Raw genomic sequence first — 17,739 nt, 5'->3', positions numbered from 1 at the left:
CTCTGGTTTACTAAACACAGAGGAGCCCTTCTTCCTCAGCCTAGAGCCTTGCTGTTCGCATCACGCCGTGTGAACCTACCGGTATATTTACCTTCTTGCTTCTAGGGTAGCCCAAATGCTAAAAAGCATGTGATGGGGTACTATGGATATATACAATAGGCATAACTCCAGGAAGCCAGGGATTTATGCATGTAATCTCTCCAAAGCTGGCTAAGGCTTAGGACACGGTAGTTTTAAAATGATTAGCGAGGGCAAGGAATTGGCATCTAGTATAGAAACCGCATGCGAGCACCTTGCCATTGCACAGTCCTGCAAGTGTAGCCCTTTCTCGGGTAATTCTGGAACTGAGGTTGCTCAGGCCAGCAGTATTGTCCTCTGGGAAGGAGGAAGGTCCAGGCAGGTAAAGGTCCCTACAAGCATGCTTGGGATCTGACCGGCAAGCAACAGAAATCAGCTGCACGTTAGCTTTGGTCAGTTGCTTTACTGGGAGACAGAGAGGTTTTAACACGCAACGTCCCCAGCTGTTTTAGTTAATGGTGCACCTCGGCATCCCTGTACTTCTTTGGGGTATCAGCCCTCCCATTTCCATCAGCTGGGTCAGCCTTGGGCCTGAAAACCAGCCTGACTGACGGGCATCCCGAGGGGAGACTGGCATGTTGGCTGTTCAGAACCGTTTGTGTGGGGAGGTGAATCTGACTGAGTCCAGATTTTCCTTGTTGCCCCAGTGACGGCTTCCTTCAGCCTCCAGTTCTTGTTTAAATTATGTCATATTCCTTTTTCTTCCTCCTTTAAGACCCTCTCTATGGAAATTGGGTATGTTGACATCTCTGTTATTAAGCAGAACCACCTCTTTGAATTAGCAGATGCTAGAAAAGTATCTCCTTTTTGCTTACCCCTTCTCCTCCCCCAAACAAAAAGGAAAGAAGCAAACAGTATAACAAAAACACCCCAAAAGCATGTGGGATATGGATAACATTGAACGTTGCACCTCACAGTGTAACAGTTGATACAGACAATAGGCTGGGGTTGCAAGTTAACACCAGTGTTGTAAAAAAAGCTTTTCACAATCTAAATTCTGTTCACATCTGATCTTCAGGATGGGGCAGAGCTCAGTCTCTCTTGTGGCTTTATCTCCTTGGGCTGGTTGCTGCAGAATTTGGCTCATATTGGGGGAGGGGAGGGAGAAAAAAAAAATCCTGTCCCATAAGTCATTAGAGATGGCTGTGACTGGGATTGGTATGGAACATGCTGATCGCTGTCAAATCCTCAGTCCCCATCCTCCCCTTACCCCCCCAAAATTCACTGTACATATTAAAAAAAAAAAGGTCAGATTTAGCAGTCTGGTTATTTTAGTACATGGCTTCATAAGGCAGAAAACCTACTGGATACAGTGTGTTGGGCAGTTGGCTGTCAGAATTCACGTAGAATTCTTCTTTGTTTTACTCCTTTCTTTAAAAAAAAATTTAATCGGTTAAAGACCCATGTCTTGTATGAAAGCTTATATTCTTCCAAAACAAACCAAAACAGCTGCTGCTTTCTTCCTCCCTTCCAACAACATTGTCAAATCCTTTCTCTGTAGTGCTGCTGTGGTATAAACTGGAAGTTGCAGCAGCCAGATGTTAAGGAGTTCCCCAGTGGCTTGGGAGGAAGGTGTCCGGGAGTCCTCTGCTGCGCTGGCCATCGTCAGAGCTCCAGGTAGCTGATCAAGGCCACCATTAGTAGAGAGTTAGTTGTAATAACGATGGCATGTGGCACTGGTCTCGTCACAGAGTCTTCCACCATCATACTTGTCCCTGAAAGAAAGGGAACAGGGAAGGAGCAACCGTCCTGTTGCACAGACACAACTGGATGTGTTGAGCGAAGAGTTGGGGAGGTCAGCAACGTGTTAGTTTTGGGATTTCTATGTGCTCGTGTTGTGATTGTCGCTGGTGGACCTCCCGGGAACACTTGTGCTTGAAATGAGAATTTGGAGGTGGGCGCTGCGTACCTACCCCCCGAATCAAGGGAACTCAAGGGAGTTGGGGTCGGGGCACCACGAAGTCAGGATTTCGCCCTTAGTGAATGTAAGTTGGGCTGGCGTGGGGCCTCGAGGACTTGAGCTGCAAGTAGTCAAGGTGGGTTCAGAGTGGGCTGAAAGGTTGCCCAGTCTGGGGGGTGGGGGGAGCTGGGGAGGGCTGGAAGGGGAGACATCAGAAGTTCCTTTGAATGAACAGCACAAGGGAGCCAAGGACCAGTTCTAGAGTGGGCTAAAACCCAGGGGTGGGAGGTTCCCCTCTATTCCTGGAGGGGAGAGTGGGATTTTAAAACATCATAGCATTTGTTGTGGTTACGCTGTGCTATGGCCGGGTAGGGGAGGAGGTACGGCTTATCAAAGAACGGTGGTAGCAAATTCACTCCTCTCTCGGAGCTGCTGTTGCGGTGGTCTGTGGAGCACCCTGTAAAGTGTCCGTGCATGGAGCGTGTGTAGGCAGGGGAGCACACCTACCACTGTTTCGGAGGATGTGAACTTCTGCTGGGATTCCATCTCCCCCAGGGCCCGTCACCCTGATCTGTACGAAGGCGTGAGTGAAGTCTTCAGGGACAGGGATGTCGATCCGGCTCTTGCTGGCCAGGAATAGTGTGGGAGCAGAGTGGGAATCCTGCCTGTAAAGCATCTGTTGGAAGAGGCACGTCTGAGTTTATGTTCGCTAAGGTGAATGTTATGTTTGTTAAGGTGAATTCCTTAGGGTCACCTATAGGAGAAGGCCAGCTACGTGCTGCCTGTACCTTGTACCCCGTAACTGCAGACTCCTCCGCCTTCGCCACCACTGGGTCCCACTTGATGCTGACCGTAGACCCAGAAAAAGTCCAGGAGATGTTGCCAGGTGGCCTCTTTGGTGCTAAGAGATACAAAACAAGACAAGAGATTCAATGAGTCGGGGGTTGATGAGAAGGTTGTGCTGGTTACAACCATCTCCCGAGACTCTGTGACTAGTCAGCGGGACTGATGGCACCCCTGTCATCAGTTTAAAGGGGATTATCCCCCCAAACATCACTCTGAGCAGAGGTCTTCTCAGTTGTGCGATACACAGACCACGAGACTGATCTGAGGAAATTCAGGGAAGTGTTTTATGGACTATTTAAAAGGGTGTTAGAGCACCAAGATAAAAAAGCTGATCGTTGGGGATCCTCTGGAGGGAGCAGCAGCCCCAGGGCGTACAGTGTGCACAACGGAGTTGGGCAGGGCTCACTCACGTGGTTTTGTGGTCGTGACGTTGGTGGAGGGGCTGGGGGGGCCAGTTCCAGCCCGGTTGTAGGCTCTGACTGACACGTGATATTTGGTGTTGGGGTTTAGGCCAGTTACGTGAGCCGATGTGACCAGTCCCGCGGTTCTCACTCGGTCAGCCGCCTCCTCTTTATCACCGTCCTTCCAGTACCGGATCTGAATAGAAAAGGATATGATGGGTTTGGTAAGGATGGAGGCCTCTGCAAATGCCAGACTCAGTCCATCTACAGCCAGTGCTGGAGACTCTTTGGTGTTTGTTTCGGTGCATTTTGCTTAGTATGTACCCGGGAATAAGGTTACAGCCTGTGTGGAAAAGCAAGCAGGGAAAAAAACGGATTTTTCTCTCTTACTAAGCTCTCTTGTGAGCAGTAGTACTGGCCCCGTTAAGAGCCTCGTGCTGTCCATTAATTATCCTCCATCTTTGGAAACAAAATGCTGTTTCCTTTCACCTCACTTAGCCTGGGGCAATTTTCTTTGCTGGGTTTCCCGATCTCAGTTTCAGCATCTCTCATTCCCATGGCAGACTCGTACCTCGTAGCCCAGAAGCACTCCAGTCATATCTCCCTGCTCAACGGGCTCCCAGGACACATCCATTTCTGAGGACAGAACAGCCTTGGCCATAACTCTAAAAGGAGCCACTTTTGGTTCTGAAAAAGACAACAAGAGGAAATAAAATCCTTTTCCTAGCTCTGGGCAGCATAGTCACCATACTGAGATGAAGGGCTTTCCTGCAGCACCGTTACCGTGCAGCCAGACGGCTGGTATTATGTCTACGGAGCAAAGCAAGGGGAAGGGATTTAGGGACTTAGTAGGACAAGCTGAGCCACAGCTGTCTGCTGTGAGCATCCGTGCCGGCTCTGGAGCTCTGGGTGTACAGTCACGGCTGGGCGTAGGGAAACATCTCTCGGTGTATTTGAAGTAGAAGGTAAATGTTATGCTGAAATCACTGTCAGCTGTTCCTCGAGCAAAAGAAACCTCTGCCGTTGCTGAGCTCCCAGGCACAGCTCTGCAGGGAGCTGAGGACATGGTGGCTGGTTGAACAAAGCGGAGTGAGTTCAGAGTCTCCGCGCTCCCTCTTTACCTTCTTCTGCAGAGTACACGATGGCAGTGAGGCTCTCCGGTCCCTCTCCTTTCCTGTTGTACGCTTTGATCTTCACTTCAAAGGGGGTGTAGGGGCCGATGCTCTCGTTGTGGTAGACGTAGTGCAGCGATTCTGCGTGCGGCACCTTTGCTGTCAGCCACCCCTGGGTGCCTTTCTTGCGGAATGACAAGATGTAGCCAAAGCCATCTCCATTCTGATAGTCTCGCAGCGTTGGCTGTGTGGGGGGTGGAAAGAGAGAGGAGCCTTGGTCCGTTCAAACGAGCGAAGCTTTGGACTAAGCCCCGTGTTTGGCTCAGCCTCGTATCAGAATTGTAATTGCGATACTGATTTCCCCAAAGAAATGGCACGTGCTCCTCCCCTCGGCCCTCTCCCCGCGCCCACGGCTGCTGACTTACTGTCCAGTTGATGATGAGCTCGTTGGGAGCCCCTCCACCTCCGCTCAGCCCAGATGGTGCCACAGTCGGTGCTGTCAGGTCCCGAAACAAAAGCAGAAGCACGGGTTGGGTTAAGGAAACCACAGTGATGAAGATGAGCACAGACACGGCGCGGTCTGGGAGTAGCCAGGCTTTGACAGCTCATATGAAAGTGCTCGTCTCTAGATTTTCAACCATGAGTATTTCAGATCTTTGTGAAAATCAGGTCTGGAATAGTGGCTGGTGCCTGACGAGCTTATTTGGAGGCAGCATGTCTCCAAGGGGACGAGAATCAAGCTCAGAAGCAGTGATACAGAGGAGAGCTTTTATTAGAAAGGAGTTAATATGCATTTGGTATGTTGAGAGCGGTTCTCCTGCTGTTTTTACAGCCCTTCTGCTTGCACGTTCAAGCAGCAGAAGATAGAATGAACGTTCACAGCCATTTGCTGGGAAATTTACCTTGTCTGTTTTACAGAGCTGTGCTCTGTGCTAGAGCAGGGCTCTTTCCCCTTTCTAAGCATTACTGCCCAGAAGGTACAGGATTTGAAACTAGGATTTATAATGGTTGAATGTATTGTATCTCATGCTGGTGAAGTTAGCTGCCAGCTCTAGTGCGTGTCTTTGACGTGTGAAATGGGCAAAAAGGCAGAAAATTTTGTGATGGCATCACCTCTAGGAGCTCTCCGGAGATGATTAATTGTTTGGGACCAAGGCATGCTGCAAGCCAGCCTTCCCCTCCAGCATGTTGGGACAGGCACCCCTGATTCCTTTTTCTACCTCTGAGCATATTTGCACATACCTGCTTCTTTGGTACGGATTTTGCTGGAGGGTAGACTTGGCTCCCCAACTCCAAGGATGTTACTCGCTAAGACCCGAAACTCATAATCCATCCAAGGAATGAGGTTCACCACCTGGGCTGTCTCTGCATTGCCTTCAATATTTACAGGATCTATATAATCCAATAACACGAGAGGAGAAGAAATAGAGCGAGTGGCAGCCAGCGTATGAGCACAGAGCAGGAACGTGCCAGCGAGCTGGTGCCCCACGGCCAGCACGGGCTGTGCCACCACCGCTGCCCCCAGGACACTTACTGGTACGCATTTGCTTCCATTTGCTGGAGAGGAGGGTCCGCGCCTCCACGATGTACCTGGCGATAGGGCTGTGGTTGTCAAAGCCACGGCTCCAGCTCAGCTGGACGGTGGTGTCACCGATGTCTCTCACCACCACACCCCCGGGGGGGCCTGGAGGTCCTGGGATGATGGGAGACAGAGGGACATATTGCGAAGATGAAGGATTTGGAGGCTTATCGGTCTTTATATTGTGCAAGTCACAAATTCAAATCAGGCCTTTCTTTTCTGGAAGCCTCCAGAAGCTCATAAGCATATCCCATCCAGTTCAAATATTAGATGGTCGCAAGGGAAGAGCGAGATGATTCCTTGCAAGGACCGTGCTGTTGCTTCGGGCTTGTAAGGAGCAGGGGACCTTACAACAGAGACATTACCTCTGACAGTCAGCGTGGCTGACTCCGAAGCACTGTCCACAACTGTCTGGGCAGTGCACGTGTACCGCCCCGAGTGCTTTAGCTGGGTGTTGAAGATGCTGAGGTCCCCGATAGCTTCCTTCTGCGTGGGGAAGAGAAAAGACAGCGAGGAGAGCGTTTGAACACGCCTGATGGCACGGTCCAGCGTTTGACGTTGCACTGGGGTTTTACGGCAGGGTTTTGGTAATGGGGGGAGCTTCTGTGAGAAGCTGCTAGAAGCTTCCCCCATGTCCATCGGATCCCGTGCCAGCCGGTTCCCAGTCGGACCCGCCGCTGGCTGGGGCAGGGCTGGGGACCCCCCAGGGACCCCCGCTGGGCCCGGCTGTGCCCGCGGGGGGGACCCACGCTGGAGCGGGTCGTGAAGAACTGCAGAAGGGCTCACGCTGGAGGAGGGCTGTGACCTGACCGCAGCCCCATCCCCATCCGCTGCAGGGAGCGGGGAGAGAAATCGGGGGTGAAGTTGAGCCCGGGAGGAAGGGAGGGGTAGGGGGAAGGTGCTTTAAAATTTCATTTTATTTCTTGTTATGCTACTCTGATTTGATTGGTAAAAAATCAATTTTCCCAAGTCAAGCCTGTGTTGCCTGTGACGGCAGCTGGTGGCTGATCTCCCCCTGCCCTTATCTCCACCCACGAGCCTTTCGTTATGTTTCCTCTCTGCTGTCCAGCAGAGCAGGTTTGGTGGGCACCTCACCTCCAGCCAGGGTCAGCCCACCACAAACGTGAAAACGAAGAGGCTGGCATTAATTTTCTGCCCTTTTTGATGGTACATAATTGCCCTTTCTACTCACCACGCTGGCGCGCCGATAGTGCCCCTCAGACTTGTCAAAGTCAATGGGGAAATCGTCTAGTGACCAGGTGAAGGTTAGGTCCATGGTGGGGTCGTGGGATGCGTGACATTGCAGGGTGAGGTTTTCACCGACATTGATGTCTGCGCTAGATGGTGCCAATGTGATTTTGGTGGCATCTGCAGAGAAAGAGCAGGGAGGGCCGTTAGCTGCAAATGTCCGTGGACAAGGTATATATGAATCCTGCAGAGCATCCAAACCAACTAACACTTTCCAACTTGTCATCCCTCTCAAACAGCTGTAGCTTTGCGGGAGGAAGATGAGGGATTGCAGTGGTTAGGGAATGGAAATGCTTTTCTCCAGGAGCAGTTGTTGGTTGGTTTGATTTGGTGGGTCAGGCAGAAGGTTTGCTGCTCCACAGGCTGAAATGTCTTTGATTCCCTGAGCACTGCATTGATTTTCGGGAGTACAAGGAGAGGAGAAATAGGACATCACGGCATTCTTAGACGTTTGTTGCTCGATTGACCCCAAATCAAGACAAACATCTCTACCTCGAACAGAGAGGATTCCAGTACTGTTGGCTTTGCCCATGAAATTCTCAGCAAAGCAGGTATACTTTCCCTCATCGGATTTGCTGATGTTCTGGAGGATCAAGGTGCCATCTGTGGTAATAGTCACCCTGGAAAGGAAGGAGAACCATACAAGAGGAAGGTTAAAATGTCTGTTCACTCTGTGCACCTGACAATTTCCAGCGCTTGCTGATTTTAGAGAAACTGGTGATAAAGACACGACTGCAAAGTATTGAGTAGGAGTTTTCTAAAGAAGAAACTAGAGGAATAACCAAAGGCTTATGTTCAGGGTTGTAGCAGCACACTTGGGTCATCAAGTCCAGTCTTCTGGCAAGAAAAAAATGTGATTTTAGAAACGGTTTCTAGGTAGAAGCTGACTCTGTGCTGCTACCTGCTACTGTTGATCAGAAGTTCAGTCCCTTTGGTCCAGAGCACAGTGGCTTTTGGTGCTGCTCGTGGTTGGCATGGGATGATGACCTTCCCACTTCGGGCTGCGGGTATCAGTCGCTTCACTGGGTTTAGTCTAAAATCTGGTGCTAAGGCTACAGGGGGGAAAAAAAAAGAGGATTAAGGAATGATGAGAAAACCCTGCTAGGTGAGCATTTTAACTGCCACGTAACTAGGTATTGATCTGTTGTTGGATGGCTTGGTAACAGAAGCATGGCAATATCTGGCGAGCAAGATGAAGGAGTGATTCCTCTGCTGCCGGGTGGTTTCTAACGCCTGCCGAGGCAGGTGTTACGTGAGACAGGTGTCGTACGTAGCAATGGGGTGTGACCCTAACAAGTGCAAGGTCTTTGAGAGACACAAGAACAGCTGCTTTTGAAAATGTAGAGGATATTCTCTTCAATGTCCTGACCAAAGTCACCAATGCAGACATCCAGCTTGCCTAAAACTCCTTCTGGAATTGCAAAGAAAGAATTGGGTTTTATCTGTTGCCCTCATGCGTTGCAGTGTTGAACAGTTGATGCTTAGGTCTGTTAATTTATCTCTGGCATCTACTGACCGTGAGGAGACAAGATTTTAGACTAATGTGGAACAAGTTTGGCATCGGTCCAGTTCCAGTCACCATCCATCAAAGCGGGCTGAATGGATACTGAAATAATTTTTTTTTAATTTTTTTGACCTCTTTCCTCCAAAAAGAGGAAGGCTGTGTAGTGGAAGAGAGCTTGTGGTGCTGCTGTCTGTCCTGTACACTTTCTGTAGCTAAACAGATGTCCTTGTTCTCTTTCAGCATTACTGAATTTACACAAGATTTCAATTTTAAAGGGTTGTAGAGTGTCTTGTTGAACCAGCAACTATATTTCAATGGTGAATGAAGCAGTTTTTGTCTGCTCTTATCTTACTCTGAGATTGCAAGCGTAGGATATTAGGAAGAGAACTAAAATGCTTCAGTGTCCCATTGAAACCCAGAGCACTGGGAAATGAGAAATTACCTTGCACTGTTAATTCAGCACTTGCATATACTGTGCCATGCTTGTTCTCAGCCACACACTGATACATGCCAGAGTCCTCCAGGACTAGCTTGGAAAATCTCAGCTCTCCACCGCTCACTTCGATGCGGTTCTGTGCAAACAAGAGGATGAACCCATTAGGTGAGAAAAACAACAATGGAACTCAATCCTGGTGCCTTCAGGGTTGAGTTTCATTACAGACCCTTAGGCCAGTTTGAAGCCAGCCTGGTTTTCCATGGGAGAAAAGACAGGACATTTTATTTTAGGTCTGTCCAATCGGTACCCCACATCACTGCGCTCTGTTTGCTGAGACTTCTGAGTGCCTGAGCAGCAACGTGCAGGTCATACAAAGACAGGTACAAGGTGTTATTTTCCGCCCTGATAACTGGCTGTGAGTTCCTGTAGTTGCATGAAGCAATGGCTGGGATGGCAGTGACGGGAGAAGGAACTTGCTGCGGGTAAGGACTGTGGCATTGCTTTGCAGCCTCATGGGGGGCACATGGAATAGGGATGCGGGGTGATAAAACGGGGTTGAGATGCATTTGCAGCGAGGCAGGAGAGGGTCTAAGTCTGGAGTAGCAGGTTCAGTACTGCGAGTTCTGGTGTGCACTGGCTGCGCTGCCCTCGCTGCCAGCCCTGTGCGGTGGTACCTGGGAGGTCAGCGGCTGCCCGTCCCGAAGCCATCGCACCGCGGGTCTGGGTTTGCCGGCAGCCGCGCAGCTCCAGCGCAGGTCGGACCCGATGTCGGCTTCTGTGTCTGTGATCACCTTCAGCCACTCCGGCTGAGCTGCAAAGGAGCAAGAGAGGTGGCAGAGCCAAGATGATCAGATGAGAGGTTTGTTGTGCCAGGCAGGCAGAAGGATGCTCATTGTGTCATCTCTGCTGGCAGATTTATTTATCACAGCGTGTTTCACCATAGTAACAGCCTTTGCCTTTTGTGCAGCCATGCAAGGCTGAGTCCTCGAAGGGTCTGGCTGCAGCTGTGCATGTGGACTGCACAAAATTATGGCAGAATCCAGATTTGAGGAAGAGCCTTACGGTTTCTTTTCTTAAGAGTAATGCAGTCAATTTTGAACTTCAGGAGACTGGATTCAGGCTAAGATAACCAGGTTAAGTTTTGTAACTTGACTAGATCTATTAACAGCTCCAAGCATTACCCCTTGTGGAAGCACTCCAGGCTTGGAGAGGACCTTGGTTGAGAGCCAAGTTTGATTTTTACTGCTATGATTCCTTCCCTGGTTACCTTATTTTACTAGAGTTATTTTAGAGCAAGTTAAGAGATCTCTCTCTACTTGCTAGAGCCTAAATGTATCCACCAAGGAAAGGTATCAGTAATCTCTGCAGGTCTTTGTTAGGGCTTTGCAACAGGTTTAATTAGGGCTGGTACAAGGCAGGATCAGAGGTGGTAATTTTACTCCCAGAGGCTCAGTCTGTTGCCTGGGGCATCTTGCTGTGCTCTGGAAAGGCACATGTTTAAATGTGTTACCTTGAATGATGATGCGGCCCTGGTAGGTGTCTCTCCCTTTGATGTTTTCAGCCTCACACTCGTAAGTGCCTTCATCCTCAAAGCCAACATCCTGGATCTGCAAGAGGGGCTCACTGCCGATCCACTTGGAGGACTGTGAGCCGTCCAGCTTCCTCCACTTTATTCGAGGAACAGGGCTATGTAAAAGTAAACCTGGTGAAGGCCAGCTCTCCGGTACCCCGTGCCGCCTTACAGCTCAGTGTAACTCAGTCCCCGTTTGGCCACCCAGGTCCCATCCCAGCTGGGCTTTGGCCAGTAGGACAGATGGCTTTAGCCAATTCCTCCCTCTTCCCCCTCCATCTCTGGTCTACAGCAGACCAGAAGAGAGGGGTTGTGGAAGTTACAGGTTCTGCAATACCCTCCCCGTCCTGAGCCTGAGCGATACAGACGCTGCACTCACTTTCCAAAGGCAAAACACTCCAAAGTCACCATCTGCCCAGCCAGAGCGTAGGTGTCTGCAGGAAACCTGGCTTTTATGCTGGGTGCATACTGCCTGGCATCTGTGAAAAGGAAAGCACTGTTGGGGAGTTCTGGATGACTTTAAAGTGGCACACGTGAGGTCTTAAAGGGCAAAGGTACCTGCAAGGTTATGCTACTTTCCAAAAGCTTTGTGCGTTTGGGTAAGGCAATAGAAGCTAAATTTGATTTCCTTTTTAAAACAGCTCTTACTAAAGTCTCTAGAAATCTCTTTACCACATCTCAGGACTATTTCTTCCTACCTGCTTAACTCCCTTTGCCCAGCCCAAGAAGTATCTGCAGGGGCACCTCTGCAAGGTCACCAGAGGCAGAGGAGAGTGGTTCCAGGGATCTGTGAGCCCACCCAGGCTGCACCTTGTGCCGTGTCTCTTTTACAAACAGAGAAACCCCGCTGATGGGGTTTGTAGCTGCACAAGCAGCGAAGCCTGGAGAAAGGGCTGCTTCCCCCAGGTTCCGGCCAGTTAGTATTTTGGTAAGCTCTTAAGCTCCCCTGAGAAGCTGGTGGGTGATTTGTGCACCGCTGGTGCCCTGTGGAGCCTGAGTGCTTTGTGGTGGCTTGTCTCTTCTGCGTTTTGCCCAGTCTCCCTCCTGATAATGCAAGAGCACTGACCCTCTGCAGCGAGACTGAGCCGGGAGAACTTGCTGAAAACGCTCTTGGTGATGAAGTCGATGTGGCTGGTGGCAAAGCAGGAGTAGTTCCCCAGGTCGGAAGCTTCTGTCTTGGCAATGTAAAGGTTTCCAGTGGTCTGAGAGACGAAACGCCTTCCATCGGCTGGGATGAAATTGGGAAACTCATTCAGGAGCCATCGGTAGGATAAGCCTGGGGGGAAGAGAAAAAGGAACAAACTGCACAAGTTGCCTGTGTCTTCTCGGGTGGGACTAAACCTGGCAGGCTGTCTCCCAGACCAGTCTAAGCTGAAGCTGGTCCTTGGATGGTACTTGTTTTCTCCATGTGCTAAGCCCTACCTCTGTTTTGTTGCTTTACAGAGCCTGAATTTAAAAATTTGCTTCCCTAAAATTCCCAAAGAAAAGCAAAGAGTAATTCACATGTCTGGGAATCGCTTGCTCTGTGGCCTCTCTCTGCCTGGCACCAGCAGCGCCGCTAATCCCTGCTGGTGGCAATGCTGAAACGCAAACCCCTACCTGGGTAATGGGGAGGGGGGCTGCAGGCAAACATCACTCCCCAGCCTTCTGTAATCTTCACGGGGTCTCGCTCTTCTGCGGAGAATTCCTGCAAAACTGAACATGCAAAGTGAAACCTGTCCATGGGCAAAGAAAACAGCTGGTGGAAATGCTATGTTTTATCTCTCCCTCCATAGACTTGTCTTTTCAGTAGTCGTACAGAGGGAGATCCAAAAATATTCCTGATTTTCTCTGTAGTGCATCAGATTCCTACTGCCCCTCCATGTTAATGGAAAGCGCCAGGGGATTTCTCCGGGGGATGATGTTGGGTATCATGCACAGGAGAGCTTCTCTCCAACTGTTATTCATGCGAGCAGAGGGGCTTAGTTTACCCCCAGCGTAACTGTAGCTGCGTTTTATTGACCTTGTGGAGACAAACTTACAGCCAAAGCGGAGGGAAGCTTCCCTGCTGACCACCGTGCCCCTGGAATTAGATGCCACGCATTGGTAGGAGCCAGCATCCTTGGCTTTCACGGGGTTGCTTATCACTAGGTCGCCTGCAACCAGCCTGTAACGGGAATCTGGCTCCATCTTTATCTCTGTGCCATTCATCTTCCACCTGCCAAGAGCAAGTGTAAAGAGTGAGGGGGGTAAATATTCATCGCAGCACTCGTGGTGCCTCGTGGGAGGCTGTGCTTGCTTGTTTTTTCCAGCTGTGCTGTGTTGGGATTTGAGTCAGATTTATATCTGTGACCTGGGAGGGACGGCGCATCATGTGTGGATGAGGAGGCCGATTCCTACATTAGTGATTTTCTTTATATCAATGTGGAGAACAGAAGGCAAAATTCTTGGCGGTTGCATTCCAGCCCCGGTACAGAGAGAGCAGGGGAGCTCACCTGTAGGTCGCAGGGGGACTGGCTCTTGCTCGGCAAGCCAGCGTGACTTTTTCTTCTGCTGAGCCTTCAGGGAAGAGGGTGTGCACAGGCTGCTCCTCAAACACCGGCCCGTAGTTCCTCATGCTACTCTGGGCTTGGCACCAAACTGCAAGAGAGGGGAAAAAACCTGCTCAGCTCAATTTAGTTTTTTCTAAAAATTCTCATTTTTAGTTTTGTAGGGTGTCCCTGGCAGCATCACAACTGCATCTGGACTAAAAGAAGGAACAACTTGAAAATCACAACCCATCTGTTACCGCAGCGCAGCCCCAGCCGTGGCTGCGGGTATATAGCTTGCATTTCCCACCGAGCATCTCACACCATCCCTGCTGTGCCAGAGGGACCAGACATGCTTCAAGACATGCTGATGAAGGAGTACTGCCACACGCCTCTTGGAAAACCGTGCACAGACTGGAGCTGGGAACCACTGGTTGCCCTCCTTGTCCCTGGCAGTTAGAACGTGCTGGTTCCTCTGCCTGTACAAACTTCAGCTGGTCGGTTCCTCCCAAGTCATCTCCAGGACGAGGGAGGAGACAGCAGAACCTGGGTCTTCGGAGCTCTGCTGCTGCCTCCCTGCAGCCACCTGGCAGATCCCCTCCATCCCTGCATCTGCAACATCTGCAACATTGGCAACTCAAACCTGCTGCTTGCTGGTTGCCCACCAGCGCTGTGCAGGTATCGGTTCTGCTGTTCAACTCATGGGATGAACTTGAAGCTTCCTTTGTCGTGTGTAGACACGGGTTTGGTTCTGATCTTGCCGTCACGGGTATGGCTCAGCCATCGGCACATGAGGAAGAGAAGAACCTGCCTGCCTTCTCCTACCGTGTCTGGGCCACCCTTTGGCGTGGTGATGCCGTTTCGCTGGAAAATGCCAGCTGTCCGCCGTGACTCCATGTCTCAGAGAAACACTGGCAGACCCCCTTCCACACAGGCTCGATGGAAATGGCAGTGCAAGTAAGAACAAAGCAAAAGCTGCCTGGAAATCTCCTCGCTGCAGAAGCGGCTAGTGGGCTAACGGTCACCAACAAGCCTGTCCTCTCCCTGGCTCCCTGAGAAGTGCCTGTCCCGTAGCAGGGATGGAGCTTCCTCAAGGCAGCCTGCTCCCAGCACAGTCCCCTCTGCCTCTGCAGCGATAAGCCTCGAGATGCTTAGCTAGCCCCAGGATCCTTCCATGCTTTGTAATTGAATTAATAACTGTCTTAAAACTGCCATGCCAACCAGCAATCTGTTTCCTTCCCTACAGTACACAGCATGGTCACTAGTTAAATTAAGCGACTCCAGTAAGTGTGATGTTTTATGCAAGAGTAACTTCCAGCAGGGAATGGCCAGCTCAGCTCTCCTGGGCTGGGGGGAAGCAGCCCTTTACCTGTAGCTCCTGGGGTTCGTCTCATGTTCCGGCTGCTCTTGCATGCAGAGATGAGGCTGAGATGGGAGAGGGGCTCCACTAATTGGCTCTGTGGCTTCGGAGCAGCTGTCGGCTGCTCCCTGTGTCCGAGCACCAGCCAATTACCCCGACCATCAGCTCCCTCAGCCGGGATGTGCTGCTGCGAGGGAGCCGCATGCGGGCAGGAGCCTGATGGTCCCTGGTGTCACACAGGGCAGAGGCACCGTAGCCCGTGTCTAATACTTTGGAATGAGAGAGAAGCAGCGTTTTGCGGGTTGTATTCCCTCCCAATCAGCGCAGGTGCCTTTTTCCTTTAGTTAGATTCACAAAGGAAAAGCTTGTGTAAGCTGGAAATTTTCCCTCAGTTGGGTCAGCAACGGCTGTGCTGAGCAAATCGCAGCTGGAAATAACTGTGCTGACCAGCAGGTAAAATTATCGTGAATTAATAAGAAAATAGTGTATTCATTGTGTTCCGATAGATGGTGGTGAATGGATTAAGGTTTAACAGCTTTACATTCTGAGATTAATAGGTAGCATATGGTAAATAATTTCTATTTATTTAACAAATAAAATATATATTATTAACACTTACAGGCATTCCTTCTCTCACGATATGCTCTTTCCCAATCAAGCCAAATTACGCTAATCATCCCTTCTGATTCCACCCAGAGGCTGCACCCCGTTGCTGTCTGCTGCTGTCCCTTTTTCTCTGCTGGAGTTACGGGCTACAACTGCCAGGCAGTGATTTTCTCAAATGTAATCAATGCCAGAAGCTCAGATAAGTTTTTGTTTAGAGGTCCAAGGTGGCTGGTTGGTGTCGGGGGTGAAACGCCTGGATCTTACTCATTAGGCAAAACAACGGTTAGATTAAAGTAGTTAAACAATTACAAGACCAGGATATGGTTGGAACTAGGAACTGAGAGCTAAGCAGAATGGTAAATCTCGGTACCTCCGAGCCTGATCATCTGGGCTACTTCTCTCACGCCAGAACTCTCATTTTGGGTGTTACCAGAAGAGGTACGTTCCTCGGGCTCTGTCACTTGGATGGTGGGGAGAAGACAACCACAAAATAAAGGTCTTCAAGCCTGGAAGCTGAATTTGCAAGAAGCACAGTGACATGCTCAGAATTGGGCATGCCTTATGCAGCCCTACTTTCTGTGTTAAAATCCAGCCAGGAGAGCAGAAATTATGGTAGATACGCCTCTTGAGAACAACATTCATTATTAGGAAGAATAAATATTAACACCAAAATAAATAGGAATAGATGAAAGTGGAACACCTGAAAATTAAAATTTGGGAAAACAGCTGCAAAAACACTTGAAGCTTTCACGTAGTGCTCCAAGAGTGGCTTGTGCTACTGTTTGGGAGAGAAAATACTATACCCTGAAATACATCATCAAGGGCATAGTAATCTCTGCATATAAAAGAATCCCAAACTTTATACCAGGTATTGCTGGAAGAGACAAAACTCAAACCTTATCTCCTTTGCCACTGCAGTGAGCAGGGAGGGGACTGCCAGTGCCTCCCTTGTGCAGTGCCCTGGCCCGTTTCTGGCAGGTTTTATGTTCTTATTAGTATTTGGAATATGTTGAAAGTCAGACCTGGAAAGCCCGGGTGTCCAGGAGGCTGAATGCTTTCCCTTTGTGCTAGCTTTGGAGACCTGGAAATGATAAATGTCTCAGTTGAACGTTTTCCAAGATGTATTCCAGTTTATGAGGACGTCAGCAGCAATCCTTTTATTGAGCACAGGCAGCTCCGGAGCACTGACCACAGCCTGGAGCCTTGGCACATGCGGGAGCTGGGCAATTAATTGGTTTTATAGGAAATCTGCGCGTGCACACACACACACACACACACACACGTGCACAAAATCAAAGTGGTTATTTTTAAAAAGCAGCTCTCTGAGGAACAGGGGGTTATTTTTAACGAGAAGCTTTCTGAGGAACAAAGGGACAGTGCTTTGGCTGGCCTTAGATTTCAAGATTTTCTGTGCCTTTTACTGAATGAAGAAAGGCCAGAGAGATTTTTAGACTTTCACGACAGCCTTATTCGTTAGAGAGTCATCTCTGTGCACTTCATAAGCTTTAAACCCTTAAATACTGCTGGGAAGTCATCCTTTCGGCGATACGGCCGAGGGAGGGGTGACATTGCCGACCCAGCTTCCCAGGGCTGGAGCTGACAGCCCAGACCTGGAGGCTTTGGATCTTCACCTGCTCTGGAGTGTTTCCTTGAACCTGATCTCTAGCTGGAGTCTTTTTGTCCCTGGTCCCTTGCTGGTGTTCCCCAGGAGCATTTCTCTGTGTCCCAGCTGGCTCCTGAGATCCATTGCATCATCAGCCAAGGGTCAAAAGAAAATAACCCTCAGAGACTTTACAGGGAATCATTTTTTGTGGACCCAGCTTGGATGGGGAGCAAGTTGCATGAACTCAGGTGGTTAATGGGAGAGCCCAACTCCATCTTGCTGCCTCTACCAGATTTGGGTCAGACCAATTTCCAAACAGGCTAATTGCCTCCCAATCTAGGGCAGCCACCCCTCCCTCTGCCTCCTCGGGGATCCAGAGAACATTAAAAGGTAATTAGATATTTATAAGGACAGGCGAGCAGTCTCTGCCTGGGATGATGAATTAGCTTGAAGACATTATCTAATTCTCAGTTGTCTGAAATGAAATGTCTCCCTGCTGAAAAGGGACCTTCGGAGTGCAGCCTGAGATTCCCTGAGATCCAGAAATGGTCCCCAATGGATGGGGGAATCTTTGCAGTCAGGGTATGGCCGAAGAGGCATCCCTAGAAAAAACAGGAGGTGAAGTGGCTTCGCCATGAGCGAGTCCTGCCAGCAGAAGGAAATTTGTCCTTGTGCCGAGGCCAGGACGAGCACAGGCTTTGCCTGAGGTTCTGCATCTCCTGCATTTCACCTAAACAGCAGTTTAGAAAGGGGGAGACATGTGTCAAGCATTCCTGTCCTCTTTCTTGAGCGGTACAAAGGGAAGCTGAGTGTGGCACAGACACGTCTCCTGGCTGCATGAACCGCTGGGGAGGGTCAGGCTTTGGCGTCGGTGCAGCCGCGGAGCACGGAGAGGCGTGTGCCGGGCAGGCAGCACAGCACGCGTGTTGCATCCCCCGGGTGATGTCCCGCTTGATGTCTGCCAGCCCATCTCACCTCTCATGGAAACC

The 17,739-nt window shown here is 50.1% G+C and overlaps 2 protein-coding genes across 3 annotated transcripts in view; one reads left to right on the top strand and one right to left on the bottom strand.

Annotated features, from left to right (window-relative positions):
• The window catches only part of RBBP5 (RB binding protein 5, histone lysine methyltransferase complex subunit), a 42,854-nt gene extending 27,695 nt beyond the window's left edge, over positions 1-15,159 (top strand). The window contains exon 14 of the mRNA XM_055728008.1: positions 13,359-15,159. Coding sequence (XP_055583983.1) covers positions 13,359-13,366 — 8 coding nt within the window. The 3' untranslated portion in view covers positions 13,367-15,159. The remainder of the gene's footprint in view (positions 1-13,358) is intronic.
• The window catches only part of CNTN2 (contactin 2), a 30,009-nt gene continuing 12,731 nt past the window's right edge, over positions 462-17,739 (bottom strand). For both annotated transcript variants that reach the window (XM_005447078.3, XM_055728002.1), the window contains exons 3-23: positions 13,149-13,293; positions 12,696-12,871; positions 12,274-12,369; positions 11,741-11,950; positions 11,054-11,153; positions 10,615-10,790; positions 9,779-9,915; positions 9,111-9,240; positions 8,066-8,216; positions 7,657-7,784; positions 7,109-7,284; positions 6,282-6,402; positions 5,872-6,030; positions 5,580-5,729; positions 4,763-4,833; positions 4,347-4,581; positions 3,797-3,912; positions 3,235-3,421; positions 2,767-2,879; positions 2,486-2,654; positions 462-1,793 (exon numbers count right to left, since the gene is read on the bottom strand). In XM_005447078.3, the coding sequence (XP_005447135.2) occupies positions 1,684-1,793; positions 2,486-2,654; positions 2,767-2,879; positions 3,235-3,421; positions 3,797-3,912; positions 4,347-4,581; positions 4,763-4,833; positions 5,580-5,729; positions 5,872-6,030; positions 6,282-6,402; positions 7,109-7,284; positions 7,657-7,784; positions 8,066-8,216; positions 9,111-9,240; positions 9,779-9,915; positions 10,615-10,790; positions 11,054-11,153; positions 11,741-11,950; positions 12,274-12,369; positions 12,696-12,871; positions 13,149-13,293 (3,056 nt within the window). In that variant the 3' untranslated portion in view covers positions 462-1,683. The remainder of the gene's footprint in view (positions 1,794-2,485; positions 2,655-2,766; positions 2,880-3,234; positions 3,422-3,796; positions 3,913-4,346; positions 4,582-4,762; positions 4,834-5,579; positions 5,730-5,871; positions 6,031-6,281; positions 6,403-7,108; positions 7,285-7,656; positions 7,785-8,065; positions 8,217-9,110; positions 9,241-9,778; positions 9,916-10,614; positions 10,791-11,053; positions 11,154-11,740; positions 11,951-12,273; positions 12,370-12,695; positions 12,872-13,148; positions 13,294-17,739) is intronic.

This window comes from Falco cherrug, chromosome 16 (genome assembly GCF_023634085.1).
Source record: "Falco cherrug isolate bFalChe1 chromosome 16, bFalChe1.pri, whole genome shotgun sequence".
In the NCBI taxonomy this organism is placed as follows: Eukaryota; Metazoa; Chordata; class Aves; order Falconiformes; family Falconidae; genus Falco; species Falco cherrug.
Note: the sequence above shows the minus strand (reverse complement) of the source record. Positions and strands in the feature narration are given on the sequence as shown.